Source organism: Sorex fumeus, unplaced genomic scaffold (genome assembly GCF_029834395.1).
Source record: "Sorex fumeus unplaced genomic scaffold, SorFum_2.1 ptg000129l, whole genome shotgun sequence".
NCBI lineage: Eukaryota > Metazoa > Chordata > Mammalia > Eulipotyphla > Soricidae > Sorex > Sorex fumeus.
Genome location: NW_026606186.1, coordinates 17,517,492 through 17,539,017, shown reverse-complemented (window position 1 = coordinate 17,539,017; position 21,526 = coordinate 17,517,492). Strand labels below are relative to the sequence as shown.

At 60.8% G+C, this 21,526-nt stretch overlaps 1 protein-coding gene across 1 annotated transcript in view; it reads left to right on the top strand.

The window, feature by feature from the left end:
* Nucleotides 1–21,526, top strand: part of COL27A1 (collagen type XXVII alpha 1 chain) — a 129,860-nt gene that overhangs the window by 92,472 nt on the left and 15,862 nt on the right. Inside the window, exons 32-48 of the mRNA XM_056138693.1 lie at nt 200–253; nt 747–800; nt 1,727–1,780; nt 2,745–2,798; nt 4,828–4,881; nt 8,261–8,368; nt 12,435–12,488; nt 12,608–12,715; nt 14,169–14,222; nt 14,873–14,926; nt 17,903–17,959; nt 18,096–18,149; nt 18,396–18,449; nt 18,699–18,752; nt 19,237–19,290; nt 19,372–19,479; nt 20,689–20,796. Of these exons, the coding sequence (XP_055994668.1) occupies nt 200–253; nt 747–800; nt 1,727–1,780; nt 2,745–2,798; nt 4,828–4,881; nt 8,261–8,368; nt 12,435–12,488; nt 12,608–12,715; nt 14,169–14,222; nt 14,873–14,926; nt 17,903–17,959; nt 18,096–18,149; nt 18,396–18,449; nt 18,699–18,752; nt 19,237–19,290; nt 19,372–19,479; nt 20,689–20,796 (1,137 nt within the window). The remainder of the gene's footprint in view (nt 1–199; nt 254–746; nt 801–1,726; nt 1,781–2,744; nt 2,799–4,827; nt 4,882–8,260; nt 8,369–12,434; nt 12,489–12,607; nt 12,716–14,168; nt 14,223–14,872; nt 14,927–17,902; nt 17,960–18,095; nt 18,150–18,395; nt 18,450–18,698; nt 18,753–19,236; nt 19,291–19,371; nt 19,480–20,688; nt 20,797–21,526) is intronic.

The following is a 21,526-nucleotide window of genomic DNA, read 5'->3' as shown; positions in this document are numbered from 1 at the left end:
TGCTGGGAACATCCCCCTCCCCTCCCCCCCGCCCCACAGGGCTCTGTCAGCTCCCTCCTCCATGAAGCCCTCCCAGCATGACTTGCTGCCCCCGGGACTCCATCTCCCTAACTGACACAGGGCGGTGGGCAGGTGGAAGGCTCGGCTGAGGTGGGGCGATGGATGTGGACGGACCAAGGTCATTGGGGTGTCTCCGCAGGGCATCCCCGGCCCCTCGGGGCCCCCCGGCACCAAGGGGCTCCCAGGAGAACCGGTAAGCGCCTTCCTCTTTGCACCGTGCCCCTCCAGACTGGACTCAGAAGGGCCAGCCCTTGGGGTGTGGCCCCACAGGGTGGGTGGGTGGGGTAGAGATGAAGGCTTGGGGTCAGTTTGGGCCTCAGAGGCGAGGGCAGGTGACCCGGTCAGAGGCTGCAGCTATGAGTCTCCAGCCTCAGTCTTCCAGCCAGCGAAATGGGGATCCCGGGGCCATCCTGCCCTGACTGCAGAGGTGGGGGGTGGGGGCAGGTGAGGGCAAACCAGCAGGCCCAGGAGGGTGGGGGGGGCCGGCGGGGGTCATTGCAGACAGGGGAAGGGCTGGAGCCAGGCCCCCGGGGTTGCAGGCTCCTGAGTCGGGGTAGGGTCACGGGGTCTCTGGAGGGTGAGTAGGTGTGAGGAGGGGCTGCGGGTGGGAGAGGGGGTCCCGGGGCCCCTCTGTAAGCCTTGTCTGCTCATATTGTCTCCTTTGCCCCTGTGCGTCTGTGTTCCAGGGACCCCAGGGACCCCAGGGCCCTCTCGGCCCCCTGGGAGAGATGGGACCCAAGGTGAGTGCCCCGCGACCCTCTCTGGCCCCTCCCCTGGGCCCGGGGCCCGTCCTGTGTGCCCAGAGGAGGGGTAACCCCGGCCGAGAGGGCAGGAGCTGCTGGGCGGCAGGAGATAACGAGGGGGGCCACTTGGGGGGACCCTTTCCTGCCCCAGATCCTGCTGGGAGTTCAGCCCAAAGCACAGGTTTGATCCAATCATCTTTTTTTTTTAATGTTTGCTTTTTTTGTCTGTTTGAGTTTTGGGGGGCCACACCCAGTGATGCTCAGGGGAGGCTCTCGACTCTGTGCTCAGGAATTACTCCTGGTGGTGCTGGGGCAGGGGGGGAGTGGGCAGGAGGACCATGTGGGATGCCGGGGGGTCGAACCTGGATGAGGCCATGGGCAAGGCAGATGCGCTACCCACTGAACTATCTCTGTGGCCCCCTGACCCAGTCTCTTACGGTTTTGCTGGGGAGAGTCTGGAGCTGGGGCAGATACCTCGGCAGATACCCCACCTTACCTGGAGGAGAAATGGGTTCGTGTAGCAGCGTGGGCCGACGCCAGCCTGCTGCCCCAACCATGCAGATTCCCAGGGTCCCTTCCCACCCTGGCCTCCGGCCTGGCTCCAGAAACAGGGGCTGGGCCCACTCAGCTCTGGACACAGCCTTCATGTCTTCCTCCCCGGCCCCTACGTGAATCATGAAATTTTCCTGCCTGTCCCTGCCAATGTGGTCAGCCACTCTGGCGGGAAGGGAGCAAGCATCCGGCACCGCCGGGAGTCCCTGAGACTCTGGGTCCCCGTCCAGCTCCTGTAACTGCACCCTGCTGTCTCTCATGCTGTGCGACCTTAGCCTGCAGCTCACCCTCTCTGGGCTGCAGTTGCTCCCCCTCGGCAATGGGGGCTGCAGCCCAGGATCTCGAAGGGCCCCCGCGGCTTTCTCTTGCAGGGGCCTCCAGGTGCGGTGGGAGAGCCGGGCCTTCCCGGGGACGCGGGCCTGAAGGTGAGGCGGGATGAAAGAGGAGAAGCAGAAGCGGGACTTGTTGAAACCGGCTCTCAGCTGCCGGCCGCCTCCTGGCTAAGAGAGAAAAACGGGCCTTTCTTGTGCCCGGATAAAGGGCTCTTATGTGCGCCCAGGGCCTCTCCCTGCCCCGCCCTGCTCCGCCACCTGGCACCGCCCCCAGCCCTCCTGGCCCCTGCGATAGCATCTCAGCACCCGGGTCCCTCATAACAGGCTCCCATTGAGAGCCGGGTTCTGGGGCGGGAGAACTGTCGCCCCTTTCAACTGCGGGGGACACTGGTCCCCCAGCAAGAGCCCAGGAGCCTTGGCAGGGTGGGGAGGGGGTGTGTGGTTCGGACCATTGTTGAGGAAGGGGAACACCCTCCCCCCACCCCCAGAAATGGTCAGGCTGGCTGGCGGCTGGTTGCCCCGTCTCTGCCTAGCCTGCCTGGCTAGCACTCAGGAAGATGGCCAGCCCGGGGACGGCCAGTCTTGGCTTCGCTCCCACCACGAGGAAAACCCACCCCTTAGACGAAACCAATGTGCTCTTATTTCCCGGCACCCCTCCCCCCCACCCAGCTGGAGGCTCAGCATTCTGGGGGAGGGCGAGGCAGGAAGTGTCTCTGGGAGACCCCCGCATGGGGTGGGGCTCTGGGAACCGGCCACCTTTATTCTGGCTCATTTGGGACTCAGCCAGGGTCCGAGGGGAGCGGGGAGGGGGCAGCCAGCCCTGCCTTCGGTGCACCTGAGTGAGACCCCCCAGGCATAGGGCCTGAATCTGTCTCCGCACCTCCCTGGTGGGGCTCAGCCCTGCCCCCCCCACGGCCCCTCCAGGCCTCCCACTGCGGACAGGCCGGAGCTCCTGACAGGGAGGTTTCCACAAGGGTCCGTGAACCGCAAAGCAGGGGAAAGGGGTGATGAGGCTGGTACCCCCGCCCCCCATGCTCTGATGTTCGTCTTCTCCTAGGGTGACCTCGGGCCTCTGGGGACCCCCGGGGAGCAGGGCCTCATTGGACAGCGGGTAAGTCTGAGCAGACGTGTTCTCACTGGGTGGGTGGGTGGGTGGGTGCTGGGCAGGGCGCACCTCCCCCAGCCTCAGTTTCCCCGTTGGAACCAGATGGTGATGCTACACCACGCCACCCAGCCTCTCCTAAGTGACAGCAGGTCCGGCTCTCCAGAGAGCACCCATGAGGGAGACCACACACACACACACACACACACACACACACACACACACACACACACACACTCATGTGCCCTCCTGAGCCCTAGCAGCCGCATTGTCAAATCCCGGAGTGGGCCTGCGGCCAGGAGACCACTTCCTCTGGGAGGAACCCGAGTCCCCCAATGACCGTCCCCCAGGCACTCAGTGACCCACGCCTCGGCCCCCCAGCTGTTCCTCTGAGCGGGCTCCTCTCCCGAGCAAACCCACAAAGCCCCTCTGTTCCGCCCTCAGACCCCTCCCTGAGCATATGCCCCCACCCCTGCCAGGTCACCCGGACGGAGGCAGGGCTGCACCTACTAGCACCTTCCAGGTCGCCGGAGAGGAGGGAAGGGGGGTTGCTGAGGGTCTCTGGGCTCGGGAGCCCCCTGCCCCCAGTCTGCCTCCTGCTGGCTTGCTTCTTCCATCCCTCCCTCCCTCCCTCCCTCCTTCCCCCCTTCCTTCCCTCTTTCCTTTCTCCCTTTTTTTCCTTTTTTTCTCTTTTCTTTTTCTTCCTTCCTCCCCTCCTTTTTCCCTTCTTTTCTTTTTCTCTTTTCTTTTTCTTCTTTTTTCCTTCCTTTCTCTCTTTCTTCCTTCCCTCCTCCCTTCCTTTCCCTTCCTTCCTTTGTTCCTTCCTTCCTTCCTTCCTTCCTTCCTTCCTTCCTTCTTTCCTTCCCTCCCTCCCTCCCTCCCTCCTTCCTTCCCTCCCTCCCTCCCTCCTTCCCTCCCTCCTTCCTTCCTTCCTTCCTTCCTTCCTTCCCTCCCTCCCTCCTTTCTTTTCTTCCTCCTCCCCCCCTTTTATTTCTTTCCCGGCCACACATAGCAGTGCTCAGGACTTGCTCCTGGCTCTGTGCTCGGGGATACCTCCTGGGTGAGGAGCTCCAGGAACCCTACGAGGCACCACAGACCAATGCCCCGTTGGCCTGGGGTGAGATCAGCATTTTCCCTGCTGCGCCCTCTCTCCAGCCCTCCTCATTTTCCATCTTTGCTCTGTGCTGCCCTACGCCCCTTGCCAACCTCCCTCTATGGGAGCTGCAGACCCCCAGGTCGGGTTGAGGCAGATGAGCAGGCCAGGGCACAGGGCAGAAGGGAGTGCGTGACCCTGAGCCCCTGTGCCCCAGTGTGTGTCTGAGCCTCCTGCGAAGGCGTGCTCGGGCCTCCGACCCCTCGAGCAGCAAGACCTGCCTTCAGGGGACCCCTCTGGCCGCTGGGCTGAACTGTGGTGCCTGCCCCACCCCCGCCCTGCCCCTCTGCCCCAGGCTGGCCTGTGGGGTGGGCTGAGAGCCCACAGGACCTGCTAAGTGAAGGGCTCGGGAATGCTTCGGGCTCCCAGGGCCAGCAGGGGCCTGGCAGAGGGTCAGAGGGATGGAACTCAGGGTTCTCGGCGTCACCCAGGCTTGCTGGCGTGTCCCCCGGAGGGTCGGCCTCCCTTCCCCACCCAAGAAACGGGGAACAATGGCAAGGAGCTCATGCTGGCCGCGGCTGGAGGCAGCTCTGGTGAGCGGCCTCGGTTCAGACGCGCCTTCGCTTTCCTGGGTCCATCGCGTGTGCTCCCGTGCCCGTGAGAGGGGGTTGTGTGTGGGATCGGGCCACTCTAAGGTCTGAGCCCCCGTGCGCGTACCCAACCCCCAGGGCCACCTCTGCCCAGTCCCTCCTAATTAGTCGGATCCCTGAGCCATGACCTCCTGGACCCCAGATGACCCCAGATGACGCTCCCCGCCCCTGGCAGACACTGGGGGCCGCGTGTGTGCCAGGCACCCGGGGCCTAAGGGTGGGGGGGTCTTGTTGTGGGACCGGGTACAAGCTGAGCCTCCACAGTGACGTCTTTCCTCTCTCCTCCACTGTCCAGGGAGAGCCTGGCCTCGAGGGGGACAGCGGCCCCGCAGGGCCTGACGGGCTGAAGGTAAGTTGGGGCAGAGTCGGGGGTGCAGGCCTGAGCAGTCTCCCACCTCTGGGTCCCCTGCCCACCCCGGCTGAGACCCCCATTTCCTCCCAGGAGTTCCCAGGGAGCTCCTGCAAGGTCGAGCTCTGCCAGGAGCAGGGTGGGCATGGGTGGCTGTCCAGCCCGCAGCCTCCCACCCCACTCCGGGGGACCCCCCTCTTCCCCCCACACACACCTCATCGCTGCTCCTAAAACAGTTGTTTTTCTTTTTAGAAATCTTTTTATCGAGGGGCTGGAGCAATAGCACAGCGGGTAGGGCGTTTGCCTTGCACGCGGCCAACCCGGGTTTGATTCCCAGCATCCCCTATGGTCCCCTGAGCACCGCCAGGGGTGATTCCTGAGTGAAGAGCCAGGAGTAACCCCTGTGCATCGCCAGGTGTGACCCAAAAAAAGCAAAAAAAAATCTTTTTATCGAATCTGCCCTTGCACCAATTCCATGCCAGTCCAGAATGAAGGGCCTGGAGATGTATCTTCCAAGTATTATTCTAAATGATCTAGAACCTTCCTCCCTGCCCTGACAGCAAGTACTTATAGGCATCTAGATACACTTCATTAGTAGCACCTTCATCACTGCTACCTGGTAAACCCAGCCTTTAGGTGAAGAAACACTCAGAGAGGTTCGCACCTGGCCCAAGGACAAATGGCTTCTGGTTGGTGCTACCCAGCTCCCTGCTTGGTCTGCATACTGTGTGCCCATTCTAAAGGTGGTGAGACTGAGGCTCAGGGAGGCAGAGGTGCTTGTCCAGAGCCCCACAACCCAGATGGCAGTGTGGCCTCTGGACTCCACTCAGTCCTGCTCTTCCTGTCCACTCACTGGCCAGCCACCAATGCTGGGCCTTAAGGCATCACAGGCGCTGACCCAAGCCCCTCAGCATGGTCCCCAGGTCACACCCGTGTGACTCAGAGAAGCCCCTCTCCTCTGGGCCCCCGCTCTGCCCGCCCAGGCTTCTAGCTCCATTTCCGGTCCTCGCCCGGGACCAGAGGGTTCTTGCAGGATGCGCCTCTCTGCCCGTGCTTCCTGCAAGGAGAGGAGTGACCCCTGCCTGTGGCAGCCCCTCCCCCCAGCCCCCTGCAGGCAGGCCCCACCCAGAGCATCACCTGTGTTATCCTTGTTTACCCCAGACACCTCTGCTCATTCCCCTGGCTCTGGGCCCGGGCCAGCTCTCTTCACCCTCCCGCCAGTCGCCCTGCAGGCTGCCCTGGTCCAGTCTTCCATGGTCCTCACCTGCAGACCAGGAGACTCTCTCCTCTCTCTCTCTCTCTCTCTTTTCTTTTCCTTTCTTTCTTTCTTTCTTTCATCTCTTTCCTTCCTTCCGTTCTTTCTTCCCTCCTTCCTTCCTTTTCCTTCCTTCCGTCCTTCCTTCTTTCTTCCTTCCTTTCTCTCTCTCTTTCTTTTTTTCTTTCCTCCATCTCTTTCCTTCCTTCCGTCCTTTCTTCTTTCCTTCCTTTTCCTTCCTTCCTTCCTCTCTCTTTCTTTCTTTCTCTTTCTTTCTTTCTTTCCTACATCTCTTTCCTTCTTTGCTCTGTCTCTTCCTTCCTTCCTTCCTTCCTTCCTTCCTTCCTTTCTTTCTTTCTTTCTTTCATCTCTTTCCTTCCTTCCATTCTTCTTTCTTTCCTTCTTCTTTCTTTCTTCCATCTCTTTCCTTCCTTCCTTTCTCTCTTTCTTCCATCTCTTTTCATCCTTCCTTCCTTCCTCTCTTTCTTCCTTTCTCTCTTTCTTTCTTTCTTTCTTTCTTTCCTCCATCTCTTTCATCCTTCCTTCTTTTGTTTCTCTCTTTCTTTATTCCTCTCTTTTCTCCTCCCTCCCTCCCTCCCTCCCTTCCTCCCTTCCTTCCTTCCTTCCTTCCTCCCTTCCTTCCTTCCTTCCTTCCTTCCTTCCTTCCTTCCTTCCCTCCTTCCTTCCTTCCTTCCTTCCTTCGGTGCAGATTTTCCTAACAAGAAACCCTGCCTCGGTCGACCCAGCTCTCAAGGTCAGGGCTGGAGCCCTAGCACAGCGGGAAGGGCGCTTGCTTGGCATGCGGCCAAGCTCGGTTCAATCCCAGGCATCCCCTACGGTCCCTCGAGCACTGCTAGGAGTAGGAAGGAGTGATTCCAGAGCACAGAGCCAGGAGAAACCCCTGAGCACTGCTGGGTGTGACCCAACAAACAAGCACAAAACCAAACCCTCTCTGGAGACCCTACCGGGCCCCTCCATGACCACTGTGGTCCCTTGCAGCTGCTGGGCTCACGGGATTTTGGACAGCACCCCAGGGCCTGTCCTGGCCTAGGCTGCAGCCCGCTCAGAGCGCTGGGAGAGTCCCAGCCAGGGGTTCCACAGACAGGAGAGTGAGAACCACACAGCCCCTGCTGCGGGGAGGAGCTCTCACCTAACAGCAAGGACGCGGGGCCCAGAGGGGGAGATCAGAGCTCCGGCTGGACAAGGCTTTGAAAGCTGCTCAGCTCAGCTGTGTCCCAGGTCAGCTCTGCGCCCCACCCTAATGTTGCAAAGGGCCGGAAGTGCTACTGGGAAGAAATGCCGGGTTCTGGGCCGCTGAGCCTGGTGGGTTTCTTCGTTCTTTATAACCAGTGCTTTCAGTGGCGGGGCTGTGTTCTCAGGGCAGCAAGTAGGCTCCAAGTGCCGGCGTGCAGGAGTCCTGGGTTCAGTCCCTGGCTCCGCCTGAGCACCACTGGATGTGACCCCCCACACGAGGAGAAACATTTCTTCTCCCAGAGTTTCTCCCCTTTGAACCAGAGAGCTAGTCTGGGGGTGAAGGCACTGGCATTAAATGCGACTGGCCCCAGTTCCATCCCCTGCCCTGCACAGTTCCCTGAGCACCACCAGGAGTGATTCCTGAGCATAGAGCTGGAGCCAGGACTAAGCTCGGGCCCCATTGGGCCCCTTTACTCCCCCTCCCTTCTACATGCAGACAATTTTCTTTTCCTTTTTTTTCCTTTTGCTTTTTGGGTCACTCCCGGCAATGCTCAGGGGTTACTCCTGGCTCGGTAATTACTCCTGGTGGTGCTCAGGGGACCCTATGGGATGCTGGGAATCGAACCGGGGTTGGCTGCATGCCAGGCAAAATCTACGCCCCCCCCAAAAAATACATGAAAAAATAAATAAGATCTAATGCATCTTCCCTAAGGGAAGCTGTATCTTCATCTCCCAAACCTTTACCTTCCCCGTGAAATCCAGGGCGCACACAGCCAGAGCCTGCCAGCTGTGCTCTTTGCACAGCTCGGGAAGAGGACTTGAGGGGGGTGGGGGATGTGGGCGTCAGCTGTGGACATCCGCATCACAGGACGCTGAGGTCTGACGCTGAGGACTTGTGGACTCATGCACTCTCTGTCTCGCCTCCTCCAGGGGGACAGGGGCGACCCTGGGCCCGACGGTGAACACGGCGAGAAGGGCCTGGAGGGCCTGAAGGGTGAGGACGGCCCCCCGGGTCCACCTGGCCTCCCTGGTGTCCGGGTGAGTCATGACGCTGGGTGCCAGCACGTGGGGCCCCGGGCAGGGCACGTGGTCTTGACAGCATCCACCGGCGGTTCTTCCTCCACTTGGAGCCTCCCCAGAGCCTCCTTCCTTGCTGCCCACCCCTCCATAGCTGGGGGTGCCCCGAGTCAAGTCAGCTCTCCCCCCACCCCTCTGCCATGCACGCCGCCCTCCTCCCCTGCCCTGCACAGCCCCCCTGGGCCCCCTGCAGCTTCTAGGGCTCCCTCCACTTTCTGCTGACCGTGCAGATGATTTTCTGTATCATTCTTCTTCTTCCTCCCTTCTCCGTCGCCCCACACCTCGACTCCCTGCAAAGCCTCACGCCCCCAGGGACCCTCAGAACATCCTTCCTCCTGGCCCCCACTGGCCTGGTTCCCTTGGTACCCCACACAGAGAGAGGGCAAGCAGGCCCTGAGGGGTGGCTCATGGGCGGGGAAGGGACAGGTTCTGCCCTCCCCGCAGTGGAAGTAGGTGTCTGTACACACACACTCTGTCTCTGTTTCTGTCTCTGTCTCTATCTCTGTGTCTCTGTCTCTCTCTCTGTCTCTCTGTGTCTCTGTGTCTCTGTCTCTGTCTCTCTCTCTCTCTCTCTCTCTCTCTCTCTCACACACACACACACACACACACACACACACACACACACACATATGCGCGCGCGCCGGATCAGCTGCGCTCCCGAGTGAGATGCAGCAAAGCACAAAGCGGAAAGTGTTCCCGCCCCGAGGAACCTAGGGGAAGGCAGGGCACAGGCCCGGCTTCCTAGGTGCAGGGCTGGTCCCTCTCCAGGAGGTTCCTTCTTGGACAGGAAGATCAACCCTTGAGGCGTCAGAAAGTCAGAGAGAAACTGACCCCGGGGACCGGAGCCACGGTCCAGTGGGGGGAGGGCGTGTGCCTTGCATGCAGCCGACCTGGGTTCGATCCCCGGCATCCCAGAGGGTCCGCTGAGCCCCGCTAGGAGTGACTCCTGAGTGTAGAGCTGAACATCACTGGGTGTGGCCGCAAAACAAAAGAGACACGAGATGGGGAGAGAGAGAGAACGAGGGGTTGGGGGAAGTTTCCCAGCCTCCCCTAGGGAAGAAATGTCTGGATTTGAGACTTGAACTCCCCACTGTGCCCTGGGGATCTGGGCTTTTGGCTGGAGGCAGAGGCACCCCAGGGTAACGAGCCCACAGATGATGACTGGACTTTGGTGGGGGGGGCAGTGGGCGGACCATCCAACCGCACAGAACGTGGGTGTGTGAGCCTGGACTATTGGGCCAGGTTGTTCAAACGTGGGGCCGGCACTGCAGAGAGCCTGGCCGGGAGCTGCCCAGGGTCCAGGCCTCTCGGGGCGTCCCTCCGAAGGGACCCTCCTAGTGGTCCGGGTTGGGGGCATGCCCACCTTCTGGTTCCCCGGGGTAGAGATTTCTGCCGTCACCCGGCTCTGCTCACATGGTCTGACCTCCCGGGAAGCTGAAAATGACTAACCTAGGATGGGCCCAAATTAGTCGGCAACAAACAGGCTGTGGGAAAATATTTGTTTCCTAAAAATAGAGCCGAAGTGCTAATCTCCTTAACAGTGGCAACTGCCTGGAAGCTCAGCAGAACAGCTCACGAAGACAGCTCGTCCCGGGAGCCTCCCTGTGCCAGAGCTTCCCGCGGACTTGGCTTCCTTCTGGGCCAGCGGGCCACCGGGAGCTTAGCAGGCGAGGTGCCCTTGCGGATTCGCCCTCAGTAGCTGGCCGTGTGACCTGGCCCTGGCCCTGGCCCTGCCCTTCTCTGGGTCGCACCCCGGGACCAGGAGGCATTTGGAGATGCGTGTGCTAGAACGGCATTGCCTTGCACCTGCCGCAGGGCCCTCCTTGGGGAGTTCGGAGTCTCCTCACCGTGGAATGGGCGGCAACGTGTGGTAGCAGTAACCCTGCGCCCCTAAGTCAAAGGTTGTGTTCAGGAACCCAGTACCCGCATCCTGAGGACTCTCAGGCTCCTGGGTGGTCCTGATGGTGAGGCTAGCGATGATAATGATGGTGGCGATGGCAGTGGCGATGGGGATGACGGGAGTGGGGATGCTGTGGGGAGATGGTGACAGTGGTCGTGAGGGGATGTTGGTTGTAAAGGGGGTGGTGGTGGTAGTTACAGTGGTCGTGATGCTGGTGATGGTGGTGGTGATGGTGTCATAGCAGGATGGTGGTTGTTATGGTGGTAATGATGGTGGTGGTGGTGATGGTGGTGGAGACGCCACGTGATGATACTCATGGTGGTGGTGGTAGGAATAATGGTAATGGTGGCAGTGTGGTGGTCGCGATGGGGATGAGAGTTACGGTGGTAGGTGATAAGCGTGGTAGATTACGGTTACGGGGATGATGGTGTGGATAGTATTAATGGTAGTAGGAGTGAGGGGAACAATGGTTCTTCCGGTGGGAATGCTGGTGCTGCTGCTGATGATAGAGACAGTAGCAATGGTGGTGGTGGTGACCGTGGTCAGGGAGATGGTTACAGTAGCAGCATCTATGTTTACATTTTGCTGTCACTGGCAGTCCTACTACAGCTATGAAGAGGTTCCACAGGGAGTCAGACTCTGTGTGTGTGTGTGTGTGTGTGTGTGTGTGTGTGTGTGTGTGTGTGTGTGCGTGTTGGGAGACAGAGAGCAGGAGGGGCCTGTATTTGAGTCTCTTGGCAAGACAAGTATCTCCCAGTCTGCTGCCTCAAACAATGGCGTATTATTGAGTTAGCGCGTCCCCGTCTTTAGGGCCTTCCCAGAAACACATCTGGGTGGATGAGAGCCCAAACGAAGTCTTTATGCTGTCCCTCTTCCCCCACCACCACTGCATACTCCAACCCCTACTCAGAATTTCCCACGTGTGCAGCTGGAGAGTGACCTTTAGGTCAAGTGGCTCGCGGCTGGCTGCCCCCTGTCCGGGGGGGGGGGGGGGGGGGGGGAGACTCCCGTCTCTCCCGCCTGGGCCTGCGTGTTTCAGAGCTGACTCATTTCTTCTTCTGACATGGGTCAACTTTTATGGTCCCCTCGGTCCCCTGACCAGTCCCACCAGCCCCGAATCAGAGTTTCACAAGTGGCCGAGCAGGACTGGCCTGAGATGAGGGCTCCCGTGAGAACTGGGATCTACACTTCACTCTAACCTAGGGAGCCGCTCACAGCCCCTGCATCGGCGGTGTCTCCGTTTCTCGGGCTCTCTGGTGGGCCCGTAGCCCACCTCCTGGCGCCATGTCTGGGGTTGGGAGAGATCAGACAGTACAGCAGGAGTGCCTGACCAGACAGAGAGGGCAGCACTTTCTGTGTGTTTTGGTTCTAGAGGAACCTTTGAGAGCCGCTAGTCCAGAGCTGTCTGGTAGGAATGAGAGCTACGTGTGTGATTTGGGGTTTGCCTAGAATCGTGGTTTGGTTTTTTTGTTTTTGTGTTTTTGTTTTTTGCTTATTGGGTCACTCTTGGCGATGCTCAGGGGTTACTCCTGGCTCATGTACTCAGGAATTAATCCTGGCAGTGCTCGGGGAACCATATGGGATACTGGGAATCGAACCTGGGTTGGCTGCGTGCAAGGCAGACTCCCTACCCGCTGTACTATCGCTCCAGCCCCTGGAATCGTGTTCTTAAGGAGTAAGACAGTTGGTGCTTTTTTGAAAACTATTTTGCTGCTATATCTTTAAAATCTGGGCTGACACTGATGATCAGGGCCGTGCCAATTCCGATGCTTTGTTCCATGGGCAATGCCTGCTCTGCACGTGGACTTCACCATGTGGGGCGCAGCCAGAGCGTAATTGGGGGCCTGGGAGGTGGCTCAGTGGTCGAGCATGTAAGTGCCTTGCCTGAGTGCACCCCCTCCCCCCAAGGACCCAGCATGTGCTTGGGTGGTGGGGAAACCCACAGCTCTGCCCTCCTATGGGGACGCTTTCTGACGGGGGGCGGAGGGGGGGGTCACACTCCTGTCACCAGTGCTGAGCACACATCGGTTTGAACTGGCAGCTCCAGCACCAACGCCCACTCCATGGGTCAGCCTCAGTTTCCCCCCTTGTCACACCTTGCTCATTCTTCCTCCCTCCTCCCTTCAGGGTCCCGAGGGGAAACCAGGGAAGCAGGGCGTCAAGGGCCGGACCGGAGCCAAGGTAGGGTCCCTCCCCCCCAAGGTAGGGTCCCTCCCCCCTACCCCCCCAAGGTAGGGTCCCTCCCCCCACCCCCATCTCCTTCTGCCTGACCCCTGACCTGTCTCTCCCCCTTGCTGCAGGGTGCCAAGGGCTACCAAGGACAGCTGGGCGAGATGGGCACTCCTGGAGACCCTGGGCCCCCCGGCACCCCAGGCCCCAAAGGGTCCCGGGGCAGCCTGGGACCAACGGTGAGAACTCTCTGGGCGGGGCTGGGGGGGCAGACACAGGGCAGAGGAGGGTCAGCTTTACGCTGGCATCATGCCTTGCCCCCACCTCCTGGCTGAACCCCAGTCTCAGCCGCCTCTCTCCGTGCTCACGACACAGAGCATTTCATAATGCCCCAAGCACCACGGGGAGTGAGCCCTGAGCACTGAGTTGAGAGTCCTCCTGATCCTGTGGTGACCCCCCAAACCATAACCCAGAGCATTTCTTACCCACGATGGACCCGATTAACGAGGCCTTGCTCATGGGCCAGATCTGAAGGGCTGGGGTGGGGTCCCCACAGGGAAGAGATTCAGGAGGAGTGGGAGGAGCTAGAACATTCAAGACTCTCGAAGGGGGTGGGGCTGCCCAGGCTCTGGCCATCCTGCCCCGAGGGGGTGGACAGTGGTCCCCAGAAGAAGCCAGGTGGGGGCTTGGGAGAAGCTCCAAGCACGGCTCTGCTTGTCGGAGTCCTAGACTGCAAGCTTCCTGGGGTACCCTCAGGAATTGTCCCCCAGTGCCTCCCAGAGGGGCCCCCAGACAAGCACCAAAGCAAAGCAGGGAAGAGGCAGACAGGGAGGTGAGCATGTCTGAGATGCGCACGCCGCGGGCACTGGCCCAGTGGGCACTGCTCCCAGGACTGACCGCAGGCTGCACGCAGGCCGGCACTGGGCAGCCCGGAGCCGGCCGGCAGACGCAGCGCCCCCCAGAACATCTAGGATTTCACCCCCCGGGCCTGGGCAGATGGACATCACCCAGGAGCGTAGGTCAGAGGGAAAAGTAGCCAAGTCATTAGGAAGAAGTGACTCTTGCCTTCTTATCAGATGTGTTTTTAAATATAGTCGAACTCTTAAGTTCATAGAATTTAGCTTTTGAATGCAAGGGAAGTGCCTGTGACTTGTAAGTTTCAGGTCTTCATCTCTGAAAAACGTGTGTGTGTGTGTGTGTGTGTGTGTGTGTGTGTGTGTGTGTCCAGTTCTGTCCTTTGCCATGCACTTTTCCCTCTCAGATTCTTTAATATATTGCTTTCATTCTTGGGGCCACTTGCAGGGGGGGGAAGGGAGGAGGGAGGGGGGAGGGTCCCCCAGGGCTACACTCTGTGGCGCTGGGGTGTGGGGAGGGGGCAGACAGTGCCCAGGAGGTGCCCGGGAGGGGACCCACGGGGTCTTACCCGCCCCACCTGTGCGCTGTGCTGAGCCACATTCCCAGGCCCCATCATTTAACTTTCAGTAATGTTTCTTTCTAACACCTTACTGGGGAAATTTAGCCCTGGGAACCCTCGGGACTGGGAGAAGCCCGGGCAGGGAAGAGGGCAGGGCCAGTCTCATGCCTCCTGTGGCCAGATTCAGGGCAGAGTGGACACGGTCTGCTGGGCTGAATGGGGTTGTTCGGGGACCCTGGGGGCACCGCGTGATGCTAACAAGATCTCCTCCTCCTCAGGGTGCTCCGGGACGGATGGGGGCCCAAGGAGAACCCGGACTGGCTGGTTATGACGTAAGACCCCACCTCTCCCTCCCGGAAGTCTGTCCTGCTGGGCCCCGCACCCTCGATTCTCCCCGGGCTCTCAGAGCAGGTCTAGGCAGAGCGGGGGGAACCCATTTGAGCCCACCCAAGCGCTCCCTTCCCATGGTGGGGGCCCCCTGGCCCTCAGTTCTGTGCTGACCAGTCGCTCTTGGGGAAGGAAGGTCTCTGCTTATTTCACACACAGCCCTGCTCAGGGACGGCTGGGCCAAACCCACATTACATACCCGGGGAGGCTTCAGATGACCCCTGCTCCGAAGGGGAAACAGAGGCACAGTGCATATGCCAGGCCTGATGACTCCGGGGGGGGGGGGTGGGGAGGCGGGGTCCTGATAGAAATTCTGCAGGGGGGGCGTGAAGAGGGGGAGGATGATGGAAGGGAGAGAGGGCTAAGGAGTCAGGGACCTCTGCTTGCCCTACCCCAAGGACAAGCTGTCCAGTCGGTGGGCAGACCCCCCAGCCCCACCCGCAGGTGTGTCTGGCCTGATCCCCGCCCCAGGCCTTGGGGAAGCCACACAGCACATAGGGACCGGCCACGGCGTCTTCCTCCCTGCCCCTCTTCCCTGCATTGGCACCCTGTCCCCACTGCCCAGACTCTCACTGACCCCTCTTGCTTCCTGTAGGGGCACAAGGGCATCGGGGGGGCCCTCGGACCTCCTGGACCAAAAGGCGAAAAGGTGGGTGCTATCAGTGAAAAGCAGCCCAGGGCGCTCAGGACAGGCTCCCCTTGTCACCCCCCGGCCAGCTGGCCAGCCAGCCAGTGCTGCAGGAGCCCTGGGCATCAGCCCTGCTGGGCACCAAGCCGCACTGGTCCTATCTTGGCCTTCTGGGGCTGCCGGGTCATGCTCCTGGACTGTGGAGCCATGGTGAGAGGGTCCTGAAAGCTCACCCGGGGGCCGGGTGGGGGGGCAGGGGGCCTCGGAGGCATTCCCTGGCCAGGAAGAACCCGACGCCAGGCAGAGGATGGAATGGCCACGTCCACTGTCCCCACAATAGTTGCTGGACGGTACTCGCTGGGGGGAGCAACTTCTCCCGCGGCTGCGGGCTGGACCACAGGGTATGGGGGTCCAAGGAGGTTCAAGGCCCCAGCAGGCGCGCCAAGCCCCCGAGCCCCATCTCTGCACCCTCCATGCCTTCCGCTCCCCGCCTCCCCGCAGCTGCGACTGTCTCCTGGTCTCCCCCCTCCCCCCCGCACCGGCCTCCCTGACGCTGCTGACTTCTGCCGAGTCAGCGCCCGCTAACTACATCCCGCTGTTGTGAGTCAACCCAGCCTGGCACGCAGCCTGGCCGGCCCCAGCGCTGGCCCGTGGCGGAGCGTACGCTGTCAGAGGGGGCCCTGCGCTCCAGCATGCCCCGCGGGGGCACCCTGGGGTCCCCACCCCCCACCCCCTGCCAACACCCTCGGGCTACCAGGAGGTTGGACCCTGAAACAGGGGTGGGAGGCAGAAACCAGGAGGCCGCCAGGGCTCGGCGGGGTCTGGGAGGGACTCAGGACCCCTTGTGCCAGAAGCCACAGTGAGATTCCCCCACCCCCACCCCACACTGCATCATCTGGGGGGGAGCACTGAGTCATGAGCTCAGGAACATGGCCAGGCAGAGTTTCCCTGGGAATAATCCCCTGGACCTCCAAACGCTGCTGGGTTGGACCTAAACCCTAAACCCCCCACCAAGGTGCCTGGGACCCTGACTGCCACCCCCCCTGGGAGCGTGGGACTAGATAGCACCTCACCGGGCAGGCACTGCCTGAGCCCACCAATCATGCACAGGGAATGATTGGTACAGGGACTCGATACCACAGAGACTCAGGTGTGTATGGAATGCGTCAGCATGGGGCCAGCCTTAGCGAGGGAGGATGAGGGGGCCCAGAGAGACAGAGTAGCAGGGATGGCATTCTCCTGGCCCACCATGGCCCACCCCACAGAGTCCCCCAGCCCTGCCAAGAGGGGTCCCTGAGCACAGAGCAGAGAGTAAGCCCTGAGCATGGCCCAGAGTGGCTCGAAACCCAAAAGGAACCATTAAAGGAGTGGGGGGGGGGAGGGGGGGGGAGCTAAGCAGAGAGAAGCCAGCGGCCCCTGGAAGCAGGTGGGAGAAGGCAGAGAGGAAGCAGAACCCGGGGAGACCCCACCCCAGGCTCTTCTCCAGGGGGTCTCTGTGATTCTCGTGCTGCCCTGGCTGAAGGGCGTTAGGGTCGCATCACACACGGGAGTAGGAGTGGGGGGTACTGAGTGTCCTGCCGCTGCTCAGGACCCCCGGGAGTGAGGAGCCCACATGCCCTTGAACTTGGAAACTCCCCATGGGCACATGTGGGATTGGGGATATGGGGGAGGGGGGCCTCTGGGAAGGGTCAGAGAGGCAGGCAAGGATGCTTCTCAGTCACTAGGTGCTGAAGTAAGGTACCCCCAAACTAGAACCATAGTTGGTGGGGGGACGATGGAGATCTGACCACCCCCAGATCCCTGTGTGACCTTGGCCAAGAGCCGGCCCTGAACCTCTCTTTCCTCTTCTGTAAAATGGAACCGTTCCCCTGGCGGCATAGGGTGCCCCTAGGATTCCGCGATGCACCTCGGGTGGGCCTGGCAAACACGCCCCTTCCCCCAGAGCCCCACTCCGCCCAGTCCTGCTGCCTGCTGAGCTCGGGGACCACCGGCCACAAAGCAAGGACACGAAGGGGTGGAGGGAGTTCCAGCCTCAGGCCATCCCCCAGGTGGAGCGGTTCCAGCCCTCGGGGCTGCCCGCAGGAGCCACGGAGGCCCTCAGGGGGAATTCACGCATTGGCCTGAAGAGTTCTGCCCTCCTCCCCTGCATCCCTGTCACAGAGTGGGGGCCAGGGGGAGGGGGGGCGGTGCCCAGAATGCACCTCAGGGAGGGACGGCAGCTGCCCAGGGCTGGGACATTCTGAGCCATTCCCAGCGGCTGGTCTGTGCATCCTTCCTGTGCCCACACCGGCAGCCACCTGACCCCTGGTGGACCCGGCCTGGGGGTGCCCACTGAGGCCCCCAGTGCTACACTGCACCCCCGTCTCTCTTTCCCTGCCGCATTACTGTCAACAACACTCACCCCAAGGCCATCTCTGAGACCCCAATGGGTCCAGAGACCAGATTCCCAGGGGCCCCGCTGAGTGGCACCCGGGGAGGAAGCTTGCCCTAAAACTCACCCTGGGCCACCCTCTGCCAGGCAAGGCTTTGATCTGTAAAGAGGGGGTTGGGGGTGGGGATCAGTTCAAATGCCCCTGGGAGGTTTGGGGGCTGTGCCGGCTTAGTACCAGGAAAGGGTTTCTGCCTCATTTCTGGGGCCCCTCACCTCTCCCTGATGGGGAGGAAGTCATCTGTCCTACGGGTGGGCCGAAGCCAAGACTGACCCTCATCTCTGCTCGGAGCCCCCCAGGTCCGAGGGGAGGGGCTTGGGGAACCCAGCCGGAGCGCGGGCACGAGGCGTGTGCTAAGGAACCCGCCTCCTTGTCCACACTCCCTGGTCCCTGACCCACGCCCTGGCCCCCACCCCACCTCTGCCCCTCGTCCCTGGGCTCAGATTCCCCGACTGCACCCCTGAATAGGTTCAGCTTCATCTCTGGCCTCTCTGGAGCACCCCCAAATTCACCAGGAGCAAAAAAATAAATAAAACCACATGTCCTAACGCTGGTTCTGTGCCCACAGGGGGAGCAGGGCGAGGATGGCAAGACGGAGGGGCCCCCGGGGCCCCCTGGAGATCGGGTAAGAGCATCCCCACCCTCGTCTCTGGGGCAGCTGCGTGTGTGCAAGAGCGGCAGGTGGAGCTGGCCTGGGAGGGCCAGTGACCCACGGGGCCCTGCGCCTGGTGGCCCTCAACTCGCTTCCCTTTGTCACTCAGGGCCCTGTGGGTGACCGAGGCGACCGTGGGGTGCCAGGGGACCCGGGATACCCTGTGAGTATCACACCGGCGGCGGGGATATGGGGAGGGGGGTGCCCAAGGCCCCTCACATGTGACCCCGACAGCAGGGACCCCTTCCTGAGTGTGCCTGCTTCTCACACAAGCCAGAAAGTGGGTCAGCGCTGCTCCCCGGAGGATGCACGGAACGGGGGTGGGGGGGTGACTCCCCACCAGGGGGGCTCCTCCAAGTCAGAGGTGGCCCCATCCCTGTGTCCTCACCAGTCTCTCCTTGGCTTCCAGGGACAGGAGGGCTTCCAAGGCCCCCGAGGAGATCCGGGCCAGCAGGGCCGACCTGTGAGTGGTTCCTACATCCCAGTGCCTGGCCCCCTGCCTGGGAGGGTGGCACCCCCCCCCCCACCATGGGAGCCTGCTGGAAAGGCTGGGCCCCCTCCCTTCTGGTTTCTCTCACCCTGAACCTGGGGCCACCCCCAGAGCCTACACCCCCAAACCCCTCCCCACCCCTCCCCCTCCAGGCGGAGACTGGCCACCCGCCCCCAGGAGCGAATCCTGGGGCTGCCTGAGTCATCTCACCTTGGTTTGCAGGGACATCCGGGACCCCGGGGGCGGCCGGGACCCAAAGGATCGAAAGGGGACCAGGTGAGGGGACACGGGCGTCTAGTAGGGGAAGAGATGGAGCTGCTGGCACAGCTCTGGGAGACAGAGAGGGACGCAGGGGAAGCTGGTCACCCCGTTTACGGGTCCCCCGGAGGGAGGCCCTGCCCGTGGGCAGCTGGGGCATCTGGACCCAGAGGGGCAAGACCCCATGCCCGTGCCCTCGGCCCCCTGTTCTGCCGTCACAGTGGAGAGCTAGATCTGGGCCCCCACCTAGCGGGGGTCTAGGGTGGGGAGAAGGACAGAGACACTCCCCTGGGAGGGATATCCTGCCCTGTCTGGGGCCTGGGGAAGCGTGGCGCTAAGCCTGAAATCGGGGAGGCACCACGGGGCCCCTCCTGCCACAGGCCCCCCGCCCACTAGCTCCGGGAGACCAGGGTTGGCGGCTGTGACCCTCCCACTTTTCAGGGTCCCCGGGTTTGCCCCCGCCTCCAGGCAGCCCCCTCATGTGCTCCTCCATTGTTCCCAGGGCCCAAAGGGAAAGCAAGGCAAGGCTGGGGCTCCAGGACGGAGGGGGACCCAGGTGAGTGCCCGCTGCCCGCCTCCCTCCCTGCCTCCCTGCACCCCCCCCCCCAGGGCCCTCACCTGCTTCTCTGTACCCCAGGGCCTGCAGGGGCTGCCTGGCCCCCGGGGCGTGGCAGGGAGACAGGGCCCTGAGGGTGTCTCTGGACCTGACGGGCTTCCTGGCAGGGACGGCAGAGCAGGACAACAGGTGAGCTGGCCGGGGTGGGCTGATGCTGGCGTGTGTGTGTGTGTGTGTGTGTGTGTGTGTGTGTGTGTGTGTCTATGTGTGTATCTGTTTGTCTGTGTCTGTCTCTGTGTCCTGTGTATCTGTGAGCATGTATCTATGTATGTCATTGTATCTGACTGTGTTTCTGTGTGTGTGACCTGTGTGTCTGTGTGTTTCTGTGTATGTATGACCTGTGTGTCTATGTATCTGTATCCTGTGTTTCTGTGTGTGTCTGTGCATCTGTGTGTATCTGTGTGTCCTGTGTGTCTTTGTGCATGTCTGTGTATGTTTCTGTATGTCTATGTATATGTTTCCTGTGTGTATACCCTATGTGTGTCTGTGTATATCCTGTGTGTGTCTGTGTATATCCTGTGTGTGAGTGTGTGTGTCTGTGTGTCTCTGTGTGTGTGTATCCTATGTGTGTGTGTCTGTGTGAGTCTGTATGTCTATCTGCATGTATCTGTGCGCGTGTATGTGTCTGTCTGTGTGTGTATCTTCTGTGTGTCTGTCTGTCTGTGTGTATCCTCTGTGTGTTTGTGTCTGTATGTGTCTGTGTTTGTCTGTGTGTCTATGTGTGTGTATCCTGTGTGTGTGTATTCTCTGTGTGTGCCTTTCTGTATATCCTTTGTGTATGAGTGTGTGTGTCTTTGTGTCTATGTGTGTGTATCCTGTGTGAGCCTGTGTGTGAGTCTGTGTGCCTATGTGTGTGTATCCTGTGTGTGTTTGTGTGTATCCTGTGTGTCTGTCTGTGTGTGTATCCTCTATGTGAGAGTGTGTGTGTATCTGTGTGTGTATCCTGTGTGTGCCTGTGTGAGTCTGTATGTCTGTGCTTGTGTGTCCTGTGTGTGTATCCTCTGTGTGTCAGTGTGTGTGTGTGTGTGTGTGTGTATGCACACAGGTTCATAAACTTTGATGGGGCAGAACCAGCGGATTAGAAGCCTCCTGGGCTCTCTGGGGAGGGCCCGGTCACCTCTCTGCTGGGACCTGAAAGATGCCCCTCCAGAAACTGCCTTCTGCCTCGAGGCTAGAGCTTCTGGAAGATTCCTCTAGTCCCAGCCCCTCTCCCACCCATCCTCATACTGCGGGTCCCTGGCATGCTTCCCTTCTCCCCGGCCCCTCCAGCCTCCTCCCCGCCGCCCCACCCACGTCATTCCCAAACACGGGCTGCCCTGCCACCCTCTCTGTACACAGGGGGAGCAGGGAGATGATGGGGACCCTGGCCTCCTGGGCCCTGCCGGGAAGAGAGGAAGTCCAGGCGTGGCCGGCTTGCCCGGGGCGCAGGGGCCCCCAGGATTCAAGGTCAGTAGTCCCTTTGGAAACTGCCCACCCTCTGCCCTTCCTGCCTCGGTACTGATGACAGGGAGACTGGCACTAATGATGATGCGATAATGATACTGTGGGTGTTCGCCCGTGTCCAAGGCCGGAGTGAATATGGAACCCACGTTGCTGACCTTTCTCAGGGGCCACTGGCCCAAGTTTGAACCCTCCTGGAAGGCACTTTTATCCGTGTCATTTTAAGTACGGGTCCGGGACACGAGTGTTGTCCGCGTGTGCCCTCTTGTGGCCTGTTTTAGGATAACATGTTCCTGCTCTGGCATCTTTCTAGAAACCTTCCTGGATGAGCCGCTTGGGTAGAAGCAGCCCTGATGGGGTCTGAACTCAGAACTCAGGAAGGAGGATAGGGGAGAGGCTGAGCGAGGAAGGCAGGCCAGGGAGGATTTAAATGAGAAGAGATGAGCGCTGAGAGATAGGGGGGTCCAGGGTTCAGTTCCCATAGGTTTCAGACTGCATCTGGTCCCGCAAGCACTTCCAGGAGTGGGCCCTGAGCATGGAGTCATGAGTAAGCCCCAAGCACAGCCAGGGGTCACCCAAACCCTGCTCCTCACCAGCTGTTTTATTTGTTTTGTTTGGGGGCCAAACCCAGCGGTGCTCAGGGCTTACTCTTAGCTCTGTGCTCAGGTATCACTCCCGGCAGACTCAGGGAACTAAATGCTCAGTGTGGCTCTGGAAACCAAACCCAGTTGGACTG